Consider the following 13,053-nt stretch of genomic DNA (forward strand, 5'->3'; position numbering starts at 1 on the left):
CTACTCTAAGGAGCTAGGGGACACCCTTCCTCTTTAGAGTGGGGGGGATTGAATGATGTGAGCAGCCCAAGAGCACTTGGCCCAAGAGAAGTTGTGATGCCCAAGTTGAGCCTATCTTCCCATAAAGAGGTAGCCCACCAAAAGATTCCCAGGTTCAACCCAAGAAGGGGGCTCAGTAAAATCCTTTTCAGACAATAGGCCTGCCTTCAAGGTCCAATTAAAACAGCCCAGGAGAAGGAAGGCGCCCCCAAGTCTCAGGACTCCTTAATCTAGAAGGATTCCCTGTAGAATAGGAATCCTCAAAATGAGTCCTCCCTCGAGCAAAGACATGTTGTTGTGTACTGATTAGCTAAAGATAAGATCAAATCAAGCCCTATTCACAGGTATTGCCCCCCCGCTTTTGGAAATATAGGTAATATGAGCACAGACTAAGGGGGACACCCCCTCTATAAATAGGCGATGCAGTCCCCCAATGGGAACACCTTCCAAAATATGGAAATAGTTTGTACTCTTGCTATAGCTATCAACTTCCATTCTGACAATATTTTTCTCACGAATTTCTTATTTATATCTCAATTTCTCATTACGATTTATTTTTATAATTATTTATTCCTAAATTCGAAACTAACTTGGGTGTCGGAGTGCTAACGTGTTGTTTTGTAGGTTCTATTTTTTTTAAGATCTTTTGCTTAATCAACCCAAATCCATTATCAAGGTCCAAGCTTGTTGGATCCGTGCTAAAATCACACGCATAAGATTGGATTCATTAATTAATTGATGTATGGACTTGTTTAATTAATGGATTGGATTATTAATTAATGGAGATAGGATAAAATTAATTAGTTGGACTAATTAATTTTTTGACTTTATTAATAAATTGGATTTATTAATTAAGTATATTTGATTTTGTGTATATTTAATTAGATTAATTCACATGGATTTTCTATGGGATATTTATTTAATTGAATTAAATAATAAACACTATGGATTAAATATTGGACTTTATTAATTTGTTGGACAAATTAGCTCTATCCAATATATTAAAGCACAAACCAGTCGGCCACAAAATCTCCTTAGATGGGGATTTGATTTGTGTTTGATTTTAGTGAGAGAGAAATAAGTTTGTGTGTGCGGCTGATTAATTGTCATGCTTTATCTTGAGTCTTGTCAATTAAGGTTCCTCTGCTGGCTGTATCTACCATGCTTCTATCCATTCTAGAGAGACCTTATAAATGTATTGAATCACAAGTGGTTCGGCAATTTTATGGTATCGATAGCTAGCAACGATCTCTTTGAACCTCTCCCAATCCTCGTATAAAGATTCATCATTGAATTGTCTTGTCTGATTCTGCATATTTGATGAAATCCAACGAGAATCCGCATCATATATTGTTGATACAAAGCAGTAATTCCAAGGTGAAAGATGCAGGAGATAATAGAGGAGATCAGGAAAGAAGAAGGAAGAAACGCAGGACGAAGTCGTTCTCGCGTTCTTGAATAGATTGGCGTTTTTACATTGTTTAAGTGAAAATGAGTTTTCATCTAGCCGTTGTGAGTAAGCGTGTCAGCGCTTTTTAGTCTGTTAGTTGGTTATCTTCTTCAAGGATCATGCTCAGTCTATAAAAGAAGGTTTCATCCTTCTTGGTTGTAACAGAGAAATTCAGAAGTGCAGTTATACAACTACTGTTTCTTGAATTTAAAATTCTTCCACAATCTTTTTCACTTTCTTTTCATTCTTGAATTCTATCATGGCACCAGAGCAGGCAAAGATCTCAAACGATCTTCTCTGAAATTTCTGCAACACCTGAAATCTTGTTTATAAACATTTATCCCAACAGCTTCAAACACAATGTCAAAGAAAGAAACAATGGAAGAGAAAATCCCTGAAGATGACTTGAGCATGAGACTGCAGGGAAATGAAAACCCAAGCATGTCCCTCGTATCTGCGCAATTCAATGGAAACAATTACATGACTTGGGCAAGATCCGTCAAGATAGGACTCGGAGCCAAACAAAAATTGGGCTATATTAACGGATCCTATGCAAAACCCACTGAAGACAAAGAAGCCATCGAGCGGTGGCAAAGAAACGACTACATGGTAGTCTCATGGATACTAAGCTCCATGTCAAAGGAGATTGCAGAGGCGTTCCTGTATACCAACTCTGCTAAAGACTTATGGACAGACCTCGAAACGCGGTTTGGTGAGAGCAATGGCCCCCTTCTTTATCAACTTCAAAGGAAGATCACCTCCATTACCCAGAAAAGTTCTACTATTGCTGTCTATTTTACAAAACTCAAAAAACTTTGGGACGAATTAGGATCTTTGGATCCTTTGCCTGTATGCACGTGTGGAGCGAGCAAAAGGATGTCAGAGAAAATCGCCTCCCAACAACTGATACAGTTCCTTATGGGACTAGGTGACACATATAAACATGTGAAGAACCAGATAATTCTGATAGACCCACTACCTACAGCTGCTAAAGCTTGCTCCATGGTGCACAGAATTGAGAAACAAATGCAAGTAAATTCTGAAATTTCTGAAGTTGAACGAGAAGGAGTTATGGCTGTACAAGTTACTGAGATCAAAGGGAAAGGAAATGTGAAGATAAATTCCAAGAAAGGGACAACACTTGATAAGAAGCACTTGCAATGTGAACACTGCAAGAAAAGGGGACATCTTGAAGAAGGTTGCTTTGAGCTTGTGGGATAAAAACATGATGGATCAAAGAAAAACTGGAAGTAGACCAACCAATGCAAGAACCGTCAATTCAAGGGTTAACTTCCAAGCCAACAATCTACAGACAAGTTCGAATGGAAATTCAGATTCAGACATCACAGATCTTATCAGAAAAGAGATGCTCAGAATCTTTCAAGATCAAAACACTAACCAAATGAGCTCCAATTTCGCAGACTTCCATGGGTATGCAGGTATAACCACTACCAACACTCAATTATGGATTATTGATAGTGGCGCTTCAGCCCACATATGCAACTCTTTAACTGCTTTTAAAATTGTTCATAATCTTGACAACTTGGTATCTGTTAAACTTCCTAATGGCAATAGCCAAGATGTCAAGATTACAGGGGAAGTCCACATTACAGAGAACATCATCTTGAAAAATGTTCTATATGTTCCTGCTTTTAATCACAATTTACTCTCTGTTAGTAAACTTTGTAGAGATGATAACCTTCATGTTCACTTCACAGACCAAGTTTGTGTCGTGCAAGACCCTCGGACTAGGGATGTATTGGCCATAGGTAAACAATGGGGGAAGCTCTATATGCTAGAAAAATAACCTCAAGACCATATGACAAGAGCTCCTAAACTGAACTTGCCTATCAATGAAGAGAATGTGTACACTGATGTCTGCAATTTAAATAAATGTAAAGTTCGATGTAATGAATCCCTATGGCATAATTGATTAGGACACACAAGTTTAGATGTCCTGAAACAAATGAAACTTTGTAAGGAAACCACTGAAGATATGGAATGCAAAATATGCCCGTTGGCAAAACAACATAGAATGCCTTTTTCATTGAGTGAGTCTTGCACTAAATCTGTCTTTGAGCTTATACATATGGATGTGTGGGGGCCTTATAGAAAGCACTCTGTTAATAATTATGAGTATATGCTCACCATAGTGGATGACTTTAATAGAAGTACATGGACATACTTGATGCTTCACAAGTCACAGACTTTATCAAAACTGAAACAGTTCTATAACATGGTTTCTACTCAATTTGATGTAAAAATCAAGCAAGTTAGAACTGATAATGGCACTGAATTTGTTAATAAAGAATGCCAAGATTTCTTCCATAGTAAAGGCATAGTACATCGAAGGACTTGTGTCTATACTCCTGAACAAAATGGTGTTGTAGAAAGAAAACACCAACACCTTCTGAAAATTGCTAGGTCCCTAATGTTTCAAGCCAACATGCCTTTAAAATTCTGGACTGATTCCTTACTTATGACTACTTACCTGGTAAATAGATTACCTATTAAGACCCTTAAATGGAAGTCTCCCTATGAACTTCTGTATAAAGTGAAACCTGCTTATGATCACATCAAGGTATTTGGATGCCTTCGCTTCATTACTAACACTCTTCCCTTTAAAAATAAATTTGAACCAAGGGCTCTCAAGTGTGTATTCTTAGGATTTGTTAATGGTACTAAGGGATACAGAGTTATGGAGTTAAGCACTGGAAATATACATATAAGCAGAGATATAATTTTCTATGAAAATACATTCCCTTTTTCTGATCACAATGAAGATGATTCTGATATAGTTTGTCCACTCCCTGTAGTTAGTGAAATCATTAACATTGATGAATCAAAAGTGTCCCTTAACAAATCTAGTGATGAACCAGAATAGGTACAAAGAACTGACAACATATCACCTAGAAGGTCAAGCAGACCGCACACTAAACCAACCTGGATGAGAGACTATGAGTGTTACAACACTGATGACAACACTAACTACTATATGACACAAGCACACACTTGTTTTGTGGAAAACCTTTCTGACATGCAGGAACCAAGGAACTTCAAAGAAGCACAAGGAAAGGAAGAATGGGAGAAAGCCATGCAAGAAGAACTCAATGCTCTTGCAAAGAACAAAACGTTGAAAATAGCAGACCTGCCCACTGACAAGAAAGCCATTGGATGTAAGTGGCTGTATAAGGTAAAACTTAATCCCAATGGCACCATTGAAAGGTATAAAGCAAGGTTAGTGGCCAAAGGCTACAGCCAAGTAGAGGGAGAAGACTACAATGACTGTTTTGCACTTGTGGCAAAGGCAGTCACTGTAAGAATCTTCCTAGCTGTGGCTGTAAGAAAGCAATGGCCACTACATCACCTTGATGTTAACAATGCTTTCTTGCATGGTTACCTTGATGAGGACATTTATATGGAACCTCCCCAAGGTTATGAAATCCCAAAGGGAAAGGTATGCAAGCTGGAAAAATCATTATACGGTTTAAAGCAAGCATCTAGAAAATGGAATGAGGAATTCACAACCAAAGTTAGTGAATTTGGTTTTGTTCAATGCAGTCATGACCATTGTCTATTTGTGAAAGGTTCAGGGCTGAATCTAATTGCATTACTCGTATACGTTGATGATATTTTAATAACATCTGCCTGTGAGGATTCAATAATGCCGGTAAAAGACTATTTGGACAAACTATTCACTGTCAAACATTTCGGAAGTGCAAAGTATTTTTTGGGCCTGGAAATGGCTCGTTCTGCAGGAGGAATGGTGGTGTCCCAACACAAATATGCACAAGATATTGTTGATGATGTGAAGCTAAGCAAAGGGAGACATGTCACTACATCATTACTTCCTGGATTAAAACTCACAAAAAATACAGGAGCAGAACTTACTAACCCTTCTAAATACAGAAGATTGGTCGGAAGATTGTTGTATCTAGGATTTACAAGACCGGACTTATGCTACGTTGTGCAACAATTGAGCCAACATCTCCAACATCCTTGTGAAGGACATTGGAATGCGGCCATTCACGTTGTCAGATAGCTAAAAGGGAGCATTTCCACAGGTTTATTCTTTCCTGCAAATTTGAATTTCTCATTTCAGGTTTTCTGTGATGTAGACTGGGCTGCTTGCCAATTGACAAGGAAGTCTCTGATCGGCTTCTGTGCGTTCATGGGAGGGGCGCTATATCTTGGAAAACCAAGAAACAAACAACCGTGGCCAGGTTTTCTGCTGAAGCTGAATACAGATGTATGGCTGCCACAACTTGTGAAGTTACATGGTTGATCTATATTTTGAAGAACATGGGAGTTGAAGTCAAAACACCTATTCCCTTTTATTGTGACAATAAAGCCGCATTACACATAACTGCAAATCCGGTATTCCATGAAAGAACTAAAAACCTGGAGATAGATTGTCACATTGTGAGGAATAAATACAAAGAAGGGATTATTCAACCAACTTATGTGGTTTCAAAGCAGCAGATTGCAGACCTCTTCACAAAACCTCTATGTGGTAACTCCTTTCTTTATTTAAAGTCCAAGTTATACTTGCTCAATCTTCACCCAAGTTTAACTTGTGAGGGGGGTGATGAAATCCAACGAGAATCCGCATCATATATTGTTGATAAAAAGCAGTAATTCCAAGGTGAAAGATGCAAGAGTTAACAGAGGAGATCAGGGAAGAAGAAGGAAGAAACGCAGGACGAAGTCGTTCTCGCGTTCTTGAATAGATTGGCGTTTTTACATTGTTTAAGTGAAAATGCGTTTTCATCTAGCCGTTGTGAGTAAGCGTGTCAGCGCTTTTTAGTCTGTTAGTTGGTTATCTTCTTCAAGGATCGTGCTCAGTCTATAAAAGAAGGTTTATCCTTCTTGGTTGTAACAGAGAAATTCAGAAGTGCAGTTATACAATTACTGCTTCTTGAATTTAAAATTCTTCCACAATCTTTTTCACTTTCTTTTCATTCTTGAATTCTATCAATATTTCTTCTTGAATGTGGATGGCTCTAGATGCGGGAAAGAATATCTCTGGGAACTATTTTGTATCTCTGCCACATTTATATGGACTAAAAGAAAGACAATAAGGCCAGTCACTAGTTTTGTCCTTGAGCAAGAACAAGATGACTCTTAGGCTCAATTGCTTATCAGTTACCCTATTATACTTGATTCCTACACACAAGACATGGAACTCCTTCAAATACTCGTGTGAGTCTTCTCCTGCAAGTCAATGAAATAAAGAATCAAATGGATTAGTCCAAATTTCAATTCAAAGTCAGCATCAACATATGGAAAAATAATGCATAAAGGTTGCTAAATACTTCTTCGATTTTTGGCTGCCATCTTGCCTAAAAAATGGACTCCCCTCCAACAGTCAAATCAACATGGGCTTTGTTTGGATTTCTATTCTCGCGTTTTTCGAGATAAGATAAAACACACTCAATGTTTATTTTTGTGTTTTTACACCTTATCTGCGCGTTTTTCTGTTTTTAAACTTTCTATATATAATATATATACAATTATATATATATAATATAAAACAGACATGATTTAACAATAAACAGTAATTTTTGTCTCCCAATAATACAACATTAAATATAAAATATCTATACATATACATATATATATAAATATATGATTTGACAATGAATAGTGATTTTTGTCAAATCCCAACATCAAACCTACACCACTTATTTTAGAATATTTTAAATTATCCCAAAGCACAAATCCAAACATATCATCTATTTTCAATACACACTTACTTATCTCTATTTTTCTCTCTCTATTTTCAAAACACAAAACAAAACAACTAAAACACAAATCCAAACACAATGCATGTTTCTCCCAAATCCTCTTTTGGTCAGTCGCCTTCCTCAGGCAATGCATTATTTTCTCGATTTCTAGGTTGAACTGCAATTTAATTGTGCGACAAGAACACAACATACCAATAAAGACTTCGACAATAGAGGAGAAGGAACAATGATGAACCTATTCTAACAAACAGGAGCCACGAAACTGAAGTAGCTTCCTGACAACAGTGCCAAAATTTTGATTGGTTATCAAAGTCGTCACAATTAATTATTGATTCTAAAATTATAGTAGTAGTGGAACTAGGACGAATTCTAACGGAATTATGAATTAATTTCTCAGTCTTAGTTTTAGTAACCAAATGGAGGGTTTGAATTGAGAATTAACTAAATAGAAAGTAGAAATAGATAACTAGGATCGAATCAATGAAGAAGGATTCTGATCTAAATGATTGTTATGTGAATCATTGATCACATAAGATTAATTTCATAACCACTCGTTCAACATTGGAATCTATTAAGATAGCCATAATAAATTCCTATTTTTCTACTGTAGTTGATTTGACTTAAGCATTTAAATCGTAACTTATTATCTTAAAGACTAGGTATGATAATGTTCTATATTAATTCAATAAAAGCATTTATCAGTGAAAACAACTAAACTTAGATCAAGCACTTGAGATAGCTGCAATTATCTAATATAGTTTTCTTATCCCTACAAATAAATCATGCAAAGCACATAATTAATTTGCTTGCTACTCATACTCATTTATGAGAATTACATATCACTAGATTCATGGATGGTAACAGAACAATTAATATTGAGTCAAATTATTAGATTTATCAGTAATAATTATTCCATAAACAATTTATAAAGAAGAAAACTCAGGAAAATCAAATAAAACTAAGATCTCAAAACATAAACAATTGGGTTCAACTTCCTCTTGAATCAGAAAAGGAAATTAGTTACACAACGTGTTCGTATGGAAATAAAAAATCCTAAACAAAATATAAACTAGAGAGAAATAGAAAGAAAAACTAATAGACCAGATTGACGTCCTTCAACTCCTTGCTCCAAACTCCCAAAACTGTGAATGTATAATTTCTCTTTTGCTTCTCCTTTTAAATCTGCAGGCTAGGGGTGTTTCTTTCCTTCCTTTCATGTTCTTCCATTAAAAAGGAAACAAATCTTTCCTAAAAACTTTTCAAAATGTATTCTTCTTCTCAGACCACCTTGGACATTGAATCGGGTGTGATCACGTCCTAACCAATGCTCAGGTTTATTTTTTGTCTCCTCTTCCCTTCATCACTTTCCAACTTCATTTAGAGCTTTTTGACCCTCTTTCTTCAATACGGGTTAAAATCAATTCTTCATTCAAACGATACATAATTCAATTATCACTATAATGAATTAGTTCTAAAATCCTCAAATTAAGTATGCATTTGAGTGATAAAACACACCATATCAAAATGATGGTTGTGTTGAGCCGTTTTTGATGTTATAGCATGGTTTCGTGGTCTACTGGTTCACTATGTAGGTGGTCTGGAGGTAAATAAGCAGAAATTTTACGTCAAATCAAATTTAATTAGACCTAAAAGAATCATTTCATACGTATTTGTATTACATTGGCCATATGATTATTTTGTATTGATAAAAAATTTCTATTTGGAGAAGAATTAGAATTTGTGATATATGAGAATAAGTATTTTGTTTTCAAGAGTTTTGGTCAATCCCACATCAGTTAATATTGAGGGGAACCTTTTTGTTTGATTTTGAAATTCAAAGTGTAAATGCAATCAATACAATTATGTGAAAACTTAACTGAATACACCTCCTTCACTTTTATTGAGGAAATTTTTGAACCAAACAACTGATTGTTTGGGAATTCTTCGAAGACCATTCTTGAAATCCACGTAGAAAAATCCGAATCCGATGTCATAACCAGTTGTCCATTCAAAAGTGTCCAAAAATGACCATGCAAATAAGCCCTTCACCTTCACACATTTCCTGCCAACACAAAATCTATATTACATTACACAATCTAATTAATTTCTATTTGTAATGGGTTAAAGCATTTTTCCCTATGTGAAATGATAAATAGGCAAAAATATCTCCTAAATAATTTATTCTTTTTAAGTCTGGTTAGTTTTCTGTTAGAACAAAAATGCGCTTGTGTATATATGTAAAAATTGTCTGTTGACAATAAATGAAAAAAGGAATTCAATATCTATACTTTTGTATTAGTAACTGAGACAAGCCATATATTTATAATGGTTAAGATGAAGTACCAGATGCATTTTGCGGGAGTGAGATGCATAAAACAGTAAAGTGCCTCGTTCTTCAAATTTTGTTTTCACAGGGGAGGCAATTGCATTTACTCTTTTTTTTTTTCTATTTGAAGCGATCAACTACATATTATTATTTAAAATAAAATTGATTAAAATTATTATTATCACATATCATAAATAACAAAGATAATTGTGATATTCATACCATGATCAATAATATTAGAAAAATAATAAACAACACCTACTATTACGGTAGATAATGTCTACTATATTGCAGTAGAACAACATCCCATGGATATCGCAGGTTCGCACCCATAATCTCTAAGATCGTAGGGTTTCAACTCTGCTTGCATTTAACTTATTTCTAAAACTATAAATTTAGAAAATAAAGTATCTAAATAGGCGCCTGTATCTTATATAAACTTTCAAGTTTATCTAATTTATACCTACTTATCTTAAAAATTTAATGTTTCTAAGTGTCATAAAATTCTAAGTATCATATGCCAGAATATTGGTAAGTATATTCTAAATTATCAATCTAAATCTTTTAGCACGTAATATTCCGATTGCATATATCACATATATTTTAATTTTGATATCCTGTTTATTTATTTTAAAATTATTGTATATGGTTACTGATGGGTGTGGCCCAAAAGTGATTGGCTCAAGTAGAGCAAAAGTGATTGGCCCAAGTCAGGCCCGTTGACCCCAAGGAGGGCTTAGCCCAAGGAGGAGGCCCCCTATAGCGGGATCGGACCAAGAGGGAGGTGCACTAGGCTCAGTCCAAGAGGTAGCGCCCCACACGAGTGTCTGTCCAAGAAAAAAGCTTGCTGCACCAAGTTCGGCCCAAGAAGGAGGTCTAGTACGAAGGCTTGTTGCACTGTTCCAACACCAACACAGAAGAAGAGAGGTGCTCTTAAGAAACTGGACTCGTCAACCTAAGAGAACTCCTTGCAAGACAAGAGTCTTTATGAAGAAGGAGCCTTTCCTATCCGAAGACGTGCTGCTCAAGAGGGGGAAAAGGTCCGACCTTATCCATCAAAATTTCGCCTGCTCGGTTACACAGCCCTCTCCAGAGTTCCTGCAAGAGGGATTCCCCCTCTATAGATATGGGCAGCACACCTCAACAGACCTCCCTTCAACAATCTGGAAACTCTCTCGCTATCTCTTTGGCACTTCATAACTCGTATTCTAGCTATATTTTATTGACGAAAATTCTTATTTCTACTTCAATTTCTCATTATAATTTCTACTTCTAAATCCAGAACTAACTTAAGCATCAGAGCGCTAACATGTTATTTTGCAGGTCCTTTTTCTCAAGTGCTTTCACTCAATTAGTCCAAATTCAATATCGAGATCTAAAGATCTTTGGACCCATGCTAAAATAACATGCATCAATCGGCGTCGTCTTTGAAAAATTGAGTTAAAGGCGTGAGTAAATATGGATAACCCCGGCAATCCCGCTAACAAGCAGAAGGTCGTGGAGGCACCCAGGAACAATCAACCTTTGTAGGTTGTTTCGAGAACCTCCCTAGCATCGATAGGAGGGTCCACCCCAACTTTGCTTGTTCCGACCCCGCAGGTTGGTGGATCCATTGATTGACCCTCCAAGGCGAAACAGCTTCTTAGACACCACATCAGGAGAACTTCACCCAGCCTTGTTGTGTGCAATTCAAGTAATGGTTGTAGCAGCCATTGGGGAGCAAATAGCGGTACTAGTACCTGCCCGCTCAGCCCCTGTGGTGGAAGCAAGAATCCCTTAAGGAGGAATAGAAGGAAGCCTACCAGAAGGAAACATCGCTGTAACTAAGGCCCCGCCAACGGTGATACAAGGGCTCCTTCCAGCAGTTCCGCAACAATAGTTGGCTTAGTTGGAGTGCCTTCAAAAAGGCCTCCAGGACGTGCAACACCAGATAGCAGGAGTAGGAGAAGAACAACAGGGTGTCCCCTTCATAGATGCAATAATGGCGGACGAAGTCCTTCTAAACTACCACACCCCTATTATTGTTGAATATGATAGGTAGACTGACCCTCAAAAATGCCTTTAGGATTTTGAGAACACAACCTTGTTGCACAAGTACACGGACAGGATCGAGTTTCCAGTTGTTGTCACCACCTTCGCTGAGGCCGCACAACAATGGTTTAACCAGTTGCCTGCTAGAGTAATAGGAAACTTCAAGAGTTCAGATCCCTCTTTTTTCATCAATTCACCAATAGCGGAAGCTTCGGAAGATGGAACTAAGCCTTTTCACCATACGCCAAAAGGACAACGAGCCGTTGAGGGAATACCTGGAAAGGTTGAACACCGCAGCTTTGGAAATGCCCTCCACCACACAAGAATAAGGCCAGTGCCTTCTCGCAAGGACTTCTGGACAGGGATTTCTTCAAATCCCTAGCCAAGAACCCTGTTTAGAAGTTTGATGCCCTCCTGGCTCGGACGGCCAAGTATATTAACATGGAGGATGTCCAAGCCGCCAAGAAAGAAAGTCACGGAGAAAAGAGGAAAGAGGCTAGGGAGGAGGCCCCTTCAAGAAACAGCGCACGGATTTTAGGGACAAGAAGGCACCCTTCCAAAGGATCCATGCTGTCTACACCCCGCTCAGGATGCCTATTACCTAAGACCTCATGGTCGTCGAAGGAAAAGGATTGTTAACTCGTCCTCGATCATGGAGAGAACAACCCCAACATCCCAAGTCCGACAACTGCCATTTTCATAATGATACAACCATACCATCGAAATATCGGCATCTATAAAATTAGATCGAAAGGCTCATCTAAAATAGATATTTGCTGGAGTATGTCTGTTGGGAGACGGTCCGAGGAACAGGACCATACATCAAGCAAGAAACAAACAAGGGGAACAAAGTGAAGATTTCCTCTCTGAAATCTTTATCAAGAGAAAAACACAAGAATGCCTTTGAAGGAAAGTCCGAAACCAATGACCTTCATAGAAAGGGGAGTCATATAAATGATTGTAGGAGGTCTAAATGGAGGTGACTGCAACCATGCTAGAAAGGCATAGGATAGAGAGGCGCACAACGTGATTATCAAAGAAATTTAGGATGTCGGTGCCATGGAGGATGCCTCCCTAATCAGTTTGGAAGGGCAGAACATTAAGGTTCTAGGAGCCCCCACAACGACGCTCTAGTCATCACCGCATTATTGACTAATTATCAAGTGAGACGTGTCTTCATAGATTCGGGGAGTTCTGCTGATATATTGCTTGAAGAAGCATACGATCAAATGCAACTAAAAGACACCCCTCTAGAAAAAATGTATACCTCCTTCTATGGATTCGTAGGGGAAGTGGTCCATCCTAGGGGCATAGTTTCACTTCCTCTAACCTTAGGCACTACCGCCACTCGAAGAACATGCCTGTTAAAATTCCTGGTGGTGGAAACCCCTTCAGCCTACAATGTCATTTTAGGAAGGCCCACCCTCAACGCCTTCTAAGTCGTGATATCCACCTACCAT

The 13,053-nt window shown here is 37.7% G+C and overlaps 2 protein-coding genes across 3 annotated transcripts in view; one reads left to right on the forward strand and one right to left on the reverse strand.

Annotated features, from left to right (window-relative positions):
- On the forward strand, positions 1,868-2,710 carry LOC105173764. Its single transcript, XM_011095645.1, has one exon. The coding sequence runs from the start codon at positions 1,868-1,870 to the stop codon at positions 2,708-2,710; it is 843 nt and encodes a 280-aa protein (XP_011093947.1).
- The window catches only part of LOC105173765 (beta-glucosidase 12-like), a 16,635-nt gene continuing 11,876 nt past the window's right edge, over positions 8,295-13,053 (reverse strand). Inside the window, exon 13 of one of the 2 annotated variants that reach the window (XM_020697689.1) lies at positions 8,295-9,298. In XM_020697689.1, the coding sequence (XP_020553348.1) occupies positions 9,109-9,298 (190 nt within the window). In that variant the 3' untranslated portion in view covers positions 8,295-9,108. The remainder of the gene's footprint in view (positions 9,299-13,053) is intronic. The other variant, XM_011095646.2, reaches the window with a different exon arrangement.

The sequence above is a fragment of the Sesamum indicum genome, linkage group LG11 (assembly GCF_000512975.1).
Source record: "Sesamum indicum cultivar Zhongzhi No. 13 linkage group LG11, S_indicum_v1.0, whole genome shotgun sequence".
Lineage (NCBI taxonomy): Eukaryota > Viridiplantae > Streptophyta > Magnoliopsida > Lamiales > Pedaliaceae > Sesamum > Sesamum indicum.

Coding starts and splice junctions, on each gene's coding strand:
- LOC105173764 (XM_011095645.1), top strand. CDS start 1,868: ATGGAAGAGAAAATCCCTGAAGATGACTTGAGCATGAGACTGCAGGGA.